This window comes from Schistocerca nitens, chromosome 9, assembly GCF_023898315.1.
Source record: "Schistocerca nitens isolate TAMUIC-IGC-003100 chromosome 9, iqSchNite1.1, whole genome shotgun sequence".
Classification (NCBI taxonomy): Eukaryota; Metazoa; Arthropoda; class Insecta; order Orthoptera; family Acrididae; genus Schistocerca; species Schistocerca nitens.
Window position 1 is genome coordinate 462459923 of NC_064622.1, and position 9379 is coordinate 462469301.

General features: G+C 37.8%; 1 protein-coding gene across 1 annotated transcript; it reads left to right on the top strand.

The window, feature by feature from the left end:
- The first annotated feature begins 2172 nt into the window (after positions 1-2172).
- Positions 2173-4531, top strand: LOC126202902 (uncharacterized). Its single transcript, XM_049936980.1, has 3 exons — positions 2173-2501; positions 2589-3275; positions 3390-4531. The coding sequence occupies exons 1-3, from the start codon at positions 2259-2261 to the stop codon at positions 3906-3908; spliced, it is 1449 nt and encodes a 482-aa protein (XP_049792937.1). The 5' UTR covers positions 2173-2258; the 3' UTR covers positions 3909-4531.
- Positions 4532-9379: the final 4848 nt, after the last annotated feature.

Genomic DNA, 9379 nt, shown 5'->3' on the forward strand with positions numbered 1-9379 from the left:
ATTACAGCTCAAAGTCGCCAAAAATTCACGCTGGCTTTGCGCGAGTTGTAACCAGTCCAGAAGTATTCGGCACAGGGCGGGTTGGGCAGCGCGGGCCTCTTGTCTCCAGTCCGGCGGTGGCTCCGAGGGACAGATGGGCACGCAGCGCAGGTAGCTGGAGTACGAGGCATTATTCGTAGCTATTTCAACTGGCACCGATATCTCATTGGTTGGCGGTAAGAGCCAATGAGACGTACCTGCTTGTAGGTAGATCTTTGAACGCGTCGTATGAATTTCGCGGGACCCATCTTGGTGTGTGTGTTGATGTTGTGCTTTTCTGAATTCATCGTCGCAAGGTACACTATGGATAATGTTAAACGGACTCGTGGTGTGGCAGGCTTGTGTGACGTGTGTGGAACAAATTTTAATACAAGAAAAAGCTTGTACCGACATATGAGGACGAAGCATCGCAAGAATATTTATGTACAGCCTAGGAAAGAAATATGTAATATTTGCGACAAGTTGGTAACAGACGTAAACAAACACATGAAGAGACACAATTTCGCGTCTGGAAAGGTAGGAGGCAAGTTGGTTACCTCTCTGTCACCATATGAGTGCTGCGTGAATCTTAATGTAACTGCAAGCAGATGGCAGCGTGCTATATTGGCGAAGCGTGCTATATTGGTGAAAACGTTATGGAGATATCACCAGTGTGATATCGGGGATGCGGCCTTTCCTCTAAATTTTTAAAGTAGTTTCATGAAGCACAAATAACTTATTTTAGATATTTAAGTAATGCAGGCCCTAGTTTCTCACCGCGGCTTCACTGTCTTTTTCCACATCCCTGAAGATTCTCCTTCATAATTGGCAGTATGAAACATGATGGATGAATAAGTGCATTAATTGTGCTTACACGTTCTTTTTCAGTTGCAGTACGCTATTAAGATATTAAGCAAAAACCTGTTTTTTTTTTTTGTTATTTAGATGACATGTACCGAGTGCAATACATTTAGATGCTCTCGGAGGCAAGAACTGATACACCATTTGGAGTGTGTTCATCAACAGAAAATGGAGTGCAAAGAAATGACATTTAATTCTGTGGAAGGTGAGGAAACAAAAGTATAGTTTATTATTTGTATTTGCCAGATAACTGATGTTGTACATTTTTTGTATATGTAGGACTTTCCAGTGAGTTTATGATATGATTTAGTATTTATTAGTGTTCATGTTGGGTGTCATTTATGTAAATATAGGTAAGAAAGTATTGTAGGGTAATCAATGATTGGCAATATATCTTCAGTGTATAACTTAAAACTACTCTAAACTGTTGGACTTGTTAAGTTGTTAATCTGGATTTGCCCCAGCATGCTACATGTTTCTAAATCTTGGTGGTGGTGACAGGCTGATCTGTAGTGTAGCCCTAGGCTTAGTTTGGAATGTTGGCATAAAGCAGTCTGACATTGATTGTATGTACATACCACAACCATTTTCAGATTCTTATGACACATGAGTAGGAGAGACTGTCTCCATTACCATTATTTCTCAGGCACCTTGCTTATAATAATTATTAGAGAGCTGCTAATATGTTTTGATCTTACTCAGTGTTATCTTGTGTATTTCAACTAAATTATTTCCTCAGAATAACACAAATGCTGTACTTAAGTTTGTATTACTTATGCATTGTAATTTTATTTTCAGAGTTCTCTCTGTGGAAGGAACAGATGGAAGCTGAAGAGAAGGTTTCCTTCATAAGACCAAGGGGAAAACAGAAATGTGATAATTTTGTTTGCCACCGTTCTGGATATGTTGACAAAACAGCTTCTGGCAGAAGGTTAAGGGAACCTTCAATCAAAATTGGCGGCACGTGCCCTGCCTGTTTGGTAGTAAAAAATGTGTCATCTAACATGGTTAATGTCAAGTTCTACAGGACACACACAGGACACAGTCTCTCTGTGGGTAGCCTACATCTGACCACAGCTGACAGGGCAATGGTTGCTGAATTAATTACACAAGGTGTTCCTGATACTACAATTTTGAAGAAAGTGAGAGAGAGCATTCAAGTTGGACTCTTCAGAAGAGTTAATCTTTTAAGCAAACAAGATATTAGAAATATTAGGAAAGAATACAAGCTGGACGATAGTAGTGCACACCAAGATGATGCAACCAATGTTGATCTGTGGGTGAGACAACAAGAGCGCCTAGGGAAAGATTCCCCGGTGATTTATTACAAAGCCCAAGGCACTGAGGATAATGGAAACAAATTATCAGAAAGTGACTTTATGATAGTCCTTATGACTGAGTATCAGCAGAAAATGGCAAAAAAATTCTGTGCGGAAAAAGTTTTGATAGACAGCACACATGGCACTAATAAGTATAAATTTTATCTGACCACACTGTTGACCGTGGATGAATTTGGTGCTGGATGTCCAGTTTCTTATTGCCTCAGTACACATACTGACACAAGGTCCATGCAAGTTTTCTTTGAGCTGATTAAAAAATGTATTGGAAACATCAAAACAAAGGTAAGAAGACAGTTTCGTTAGAGAATGTTTGATCCACTGCTTGCTGAAAATAACTATAGCATTAACATATGTGTTTGATTTTTATAGGTATTCATGTCTGATGACTGTGACTGCTACTACAGTGCCTGGAGTGTAGTTATGGGCCATAGTGAACATAGGTTGTTATGTACCTGGCACGTTGATCGGGCATGGAGACGGAATATATGTGCAAAAGTAAATGGGAATGCAATGCTGAAGAGTACTGTATACAAAGCTCTGAAAACTTTGCACTTACAGACAGATAGAGATAAATTCTCAGAGCTGCTGGATGGCTTTCTTACTTGGTGTGCAGAGGAGGAAGGAACTGAGGAGTTTGGCAAGTACTTCAAAGATAGATATTCATGGAGGGCACATATGTGGGCATACAGCTACAGAATTGGACTTGGCGTTAATACAAATATGTTCTTAGAAGCAAACCATAAAACTCTTAAATACTCATACTTACTGATGAAAATAAATAACAGAGTAGATAAATGTATCCAGGCCCTGTTGCACAGAACAAGGGACTCACTTTTTCAAAGATTAATAAGGCTTTGTAAGGGGACAGAGAGAACTACACGCAGTGCTGAAATAAGTAAGAGTCACAGAAGAGGTTGTGGTATCAATAAGGAACTGATACACTGCGTTGAAGATGGCACATGGCATGTATACACCGTTTCTGATCGGCCCCCATATACTGTCACCTATACAGAGAACTCTTGCACTGCATGCCCATTGTCCTGTACTGAGTGCAAGGTATGTACACTTATTTTCAACAGTTAAATTCCTAGGTGTAACAACCATTTGTGCCAATTTAAGAGATGTTAATCCACATGTGTGTATTATGTATTATTTTGTATTTCTTTTCAGATCTGTGTGCACAGTTGTGTGTGTTTTTGCACAGACAATTTGATCAAGGGTAACCTCTGTGAACACATTCATGCAGTGGAAATCAGCAAAGGAACTGTAAAGCTCCCTATGCAAGACAGGTTCTGCAGAGAGTCATCTGTGCAGGAGTTAACACAAATAGTTGCTCAGCAGACTTCAGGTGCTGGCAGCACTGTTGACTACCGAGCTGCTTTGGAAGACAGGCTGACTATTGTGCAACAATTAGCAAGAAGTGCTAACAGTGAAACTGCTGGCTCTCTCCTTGTGTCATTTGATAAATTAATTAAAGAAATGAGGGCAGGCATTGCATCGCAAAAAGAACTCGTTGGTCCACATTTTCCAGTAACTTCAGCTCCACCAAATGAGACATGCAGGATTCAGAGAGAGTTCCAATCAGTAAGGAAGACATGTGAAAAGAAGGAACATTCATTTGCAACACCATCCTGTGCAGAAATTGAGACCATTATACAAGACCTCTTGGGAAGTGGAAACAGTAGCTGAGACCATGTATATGCAAAAGACAAGTAAGGAAACCATCCAGTAGCTCTGAGATATTTTTTTTTCTTTTTTTTTTTTGTGCGCTTGGAAGTGCAGGTTTTTCAGCACAGTGTACACAGTATTCTTCAACATTGAATTGCCATTTATGTTTTGCGCATGTCCTCTGACTCCACTTCTGGCCAGCATGCAAGGCACACAACCTGTGGTCAGTATAACCCACAACTACACTCTCCTGGCATTGTAGTAGCTGTCACAATCACCAAACTTTATTGATAAAAGCTTTGTTGATGAGACTAACTGTCGTCTTGTGTTTGGTGTTTCTAGTAAACTTTTGTATCTGATCTAAGAAAAACTTGCATAGACCACGCTTAGTGTGTGTAGTGAGGCAGTAAATAACGGGATCTTGCACCAGATTCATCCACAGTCAACACTGGTGTTACACAGCACATTTGCACTAATAGGTATAATCTCTTCTCAAGATTGTAGCATTAGAACACCATATGCAATTAACTCGGGAACATTTGCTCTTTCAGCTGTAGGCTACCAACAGAGAGATTGTGCTTTGTGCATGCTATATAGAACTTTACACTCCATAGTTCATGAATACTACATTTAATAGTGGAATGTTATTGTTACACAGTTTTTTTTTACAGTTACTACTTCATATGCAAAAATCATATCTAAAAATTCAAATGTTGTTTGGCTATCAGGCTTTTAATGCTATTAGGTAAATGAACAAAGATTTTTGTGGCAGTGTAATTCACCCCTTTTCATCCCAAAGTCAGATATAACCCACAATAGTGAAGATCATACTTTATTTTACTGTTATAGCTATGCACTTTGCTGTTATTTTTGAATTGGGATGAATTATTAACAAAAAAAAAGTTCATAAGTGAATATTTGTTTAGTGAAGGTTCTGTGAATATCCCGAGTTCCTTAAATAAAGGTCTGCAAGCTGATCTTAGATGGACTGCAGGCATTATTCTGATTTGCACTTATGTGCGATGAATACTTTCTCTCTTAATGATGAATTACCGCAAAATGTGACAGCATATGAAAGCAGTGAATGAAAATAGGCATAGTAAGCTAATTTACTGGTATGCTTACCACCAAAATTTGCAATAACCCTAATAGCATAAGTTCGTAGCCTAAAAACGAGTTACCCCCGCAAGTTTGTGCCTGCCCCCTCCCTCCCCCCCCCCCCCCCCCCCACCAAGATTTTGCTTTTCCCCCTTTGCTATTCAGATGCTGGCCATGCCTTGTAAAGTCCCACCTACCAATGCATCAACAGGAACCAAACCTATGCCTGACTAAGTAGTTGCCTGAAGCAGATGATCTAGCTGCGTATTGACCCTCCTGACGGAGCTGTTCAGTTGGGCCATCATACTGCATATAAGCAGGAACCAAGTCAACATTAGTATCATTCATTGCAGATGGTATTGGTACCTGTCATCTAATTTTTCCACAAGGTCTGGCCCATGCCTCTCCCATAGCTGCTAGTTAGCAGGACTTTCCTCCTATGTTCTACTATTTTTATTTATTCATTTTTGAAACAGTTGGTTTCCTGGTGAAAGTGTTGATATCTCCTCTGTCCAGATTTAATTGTAAGGATTTCTGTTAACTAACTATGTAATTTTATTATGAAATATAAAAAAAAAACACAGTTTCTTAACTGATTATTCTTGTTGTATTGGGATTGGCTGACAGTAAAGCTTTTGTTTTTCATAATGAGTTACAGAGAAAGAATGATGATGTATAGCATCTCATAAGATAAATCACTAAGTAATCCTGTCACATAAGTAGAATAGTGTTTAACTTAGGGAATGTAAATGTCATGTAGAAGCATTGTCATATCCTTTATTTCCAGTTGAGTACAAAGATAAATTACCCACTATTTCCAAATGTTACACATCTTTTTGTTGAATTGTACATATGTCCTTGTCTTGTTGTATATGTCTGTTCAAGGTTTTTCCTTTAGGTGGTGTCTGTCTATAATAATGTGGGTTCATGTACAACATGATGGTTGTCATATATTTATACTCTTTTTGATTTTTGGGAATGACTGGTGTAATGTTTCCCTGTTTCTTAAGATATGTTTTCTTATGTTTATGAAAGATTTCAAGCATTTTTGTTACTTCAGTATGTAATGGAAATGTGTCCTGAAGAGACTTAATAATCAAATAAAATATTTTTTATATCATTTAATGTGTTTTATTGATCCTTGGATGATAAGATTGTTACCTTAGTGATAGCAGCATAGTTGCAGATCGGTGATGTGAACCAAGTAGACTATAATCTCAATGTTGGTATGGACTATCTTTGGTGCCAGTAAGTGAATTCTTTCAGAACTTAGTTTAATACAGGTGCTAAGTGTTCAACTTCTACTCCTGTGTTTCAAACCTTAACTAACTGTGTCAATGTTTATTTCATTCATCTGCCACATGAACACAAAATAGAAGCACGGAAGATAAACTGTTAAGAACTGAGCAACTGAAATGTAACGGAGTTTTGTTAAGTGGTGATTTACAGCTATTCAGAACTTTCTGAACAACATTTCTTGCACACAGCTGTATCGATTTTGGTCACTTCAGACCACCTTCAAGATTATGTACATCTGATCATGTTATTCAGAATGTATTCAGATGCAACTGTAACATTCACTGACAGGAAATGGAATCAGTTGTAATTAGTTATACATGGAGATTAATTGGACATTACAGTTGCTTTTGAATACATTCTGAATAACATGGTGTACATCTCATGTGTTATAACCTTAACAATCGTCTGTAGCAAGCAAAATTGGTTGTAATGAATAAATTGATATAGCTGTGGGCAAGAAATGTTGTTTCAATGTAATGTAACAGTTAATGTCTGTCACAAACCCAGGCTAATGCTACTGCAATTGTAAATCTCAAATGCATGTAGTAATTAAAATTTGAATTAGTTACATGGTTGAATTCTTGGGGTGGTGGTCCGTAGTAATTTGCTGACACTGCAATTCTACTACAGAACGTTCAGAACAATGTTGGGAAGATAATTTTTCCCCGCAGAGCATTTGACAAATCTTGTCTTAAGTTCTTGTTATCTCCTTCTTATTGAAAACAAAATTTATTGTATCCTGAAAATAACTACAATTATGAAGGTCTGCAATGTTTGAGGCATAAAGGACAATGAATGGTAACAACATAGGTTGAAAGATCATATTGTAAGAGTAGTTCAGCAAAGTAGAGAATACGTTAGCTCGAAAAATGTCTTGATCATTACGTACTCTTTGAAAGAATCTACGACCTAGTTCTCTGGACATGTGCCCTCTTGCAGCTACAGCATGCACAATTCATTTCAACAAGTGATTATCCAAAGAAGCTAATTGCTTTGAAAAGTACCAAAATGTGACGTGAGCGTTACTTAAAAATATTCCTGCACCTGTTTCATTACAGGTAAAAGCATTTTGTGAACTTCAAGGTTGTATGTAACTCCGCCTGTCACTACCAATTCATCTTCACTCACCCAAAGTTACAATGGTTACGGAGAAAATGGAAAATGCATTTTTTTTTTTTTTGTAGAAAATCTACTGTTCCCTCCATGAATATCGAAGCTGTGCAGTTTCAAGAAATGAGTTCATGAACAAACTGATAACTGTATGTATCATAACTACAATCAAATTTCAAAAGCAATGCATTGTAGGTGTGAACTATAATGAAATGTCCCACAGGTTGTAACAAACACTTGACCTGCACCCTTCCTTTCATTTTGTAGTATGAGTGATGCCTATAAAACTGTATTAACTATGAATTTCCAGACTGTACTAATTGTAAGATCATAGTGAGCAGCAGGTAATTATTTGGTGTTAGCTGTTTCCACGTTGTTTCCAAAAATTGTACAAGTATGCTGCAATACTGATCTCACTGTTACTATATAGGGCATTCAACTTTGCTTTTAACAGCTTACTTTGTGCAGTAAGAAATGCAGGTGGATGCACTGTATACAGGTCTTACTTGTACGGACTGAAAACAATGTAACATTCGCCTTCCTTGTTCACACCCAAAAATTATTGTTTTTGCGACAAGAGAAAAGTGATACAGTGATTAATTCAAGGAGGAGAGCCTTTCAAAATATTTCTGCTGTCACATCCTAACTTACTTGGTATGACAAGCATGAGTACATACTTTCGCACTGTGCACATAATGAATATCAGATCATCCTGCTTCCACAATGGGTTACTTTGTTCTCAGATGCTGACATGTTGATTAGATTGAAAATTAATATCACATCTCTAGTATGTATTGATACGACTTAAGCAAGCAGTGGAAAATTTTAATACTGTCAAGAAATGTCCTATCACTTACTGCACCGCTCTTTCCAATTACTTCCAGGGATCAGGTTGGCAGATGTAATGTATCCAAACTAGTTTGTTATGTATGCAGCATTCTTAAAAATTTTCATTGAAATCAGCTTTTATCTTTTTTTCCACATGGCAAAGTGTATTTGAGGACATTGCTGTTAACACTTTTTTTCACTATCAGTTGGAAGGGAACAGAAAGTGTCCGCCTCCTGCACAAATTTTCATACCTCTATAGGCTAATGTGCTCATCATGAAACAGAGCTCTTGTTTCAGAACAGAGACTGAGCAAATGGTCTATCACTCTAAATGTACAGTTTTGTTACAAAGTGGCAAAACCCATTAGCAGCCATAGTGAGAGAAAATACATGTTTGCAGATGAAATACGTGAAGTGAGCAACATGTAAATATTATTTTCTAAACATCCACAATCATCATCTTAGCAGAAAGCAACCCTTTTCAGTTAATTTGAAAACTGTAGACACCAGCTGTGGCTCTGTCACTGATGACAAAGTTATCACATCACTAATTTTTAGAGCCTTTAGATATTGGGAATACACAGTCCTGGAAAGGTGAGTACTCTCAATACAAAATTTTCAACAAATTTCAGTTTGTTGACTCACTGCTTGGCAAGTTCGAGACCTCTAATATGTAACACTGGCAAGCAGGTGAGATAACATGCTATCCTGAGACACTATTATGGCGGAGTAGCCTATATCACCTTTGTGTTTTGTGGAATTCACCTCAAAATTGCAGTTTTTTGCCTAAAGTTTACAGTGGGCCGCCCATGTGCAGATGTTGGCAACACCCATGCATGTATGATTAAGAGCGAATGTGTTCTTACTTTTGACAAAATCTGATCACTTATCTCCACTCATGTTTTAATTTGAGAAAAAAAAAATCATATGAAACGTTGATTCACAAATCAGCTGTTCCGCAGTCTTAAATTTCCCCAACAGCCCTTTGTAAAGTTTTACCATTTTTCTCGTATCCCTCTGCACACCATTAATATCTCTAACTTTCAAATGACAGTCTCTCAGTAAAAAAACACATATTGCTTTTCAATTTTGCACTTCTGGAGGAAGAGTGTCACCAGTTTTATGTGAAGGCCTAATTTAGAAAACATATACGGATC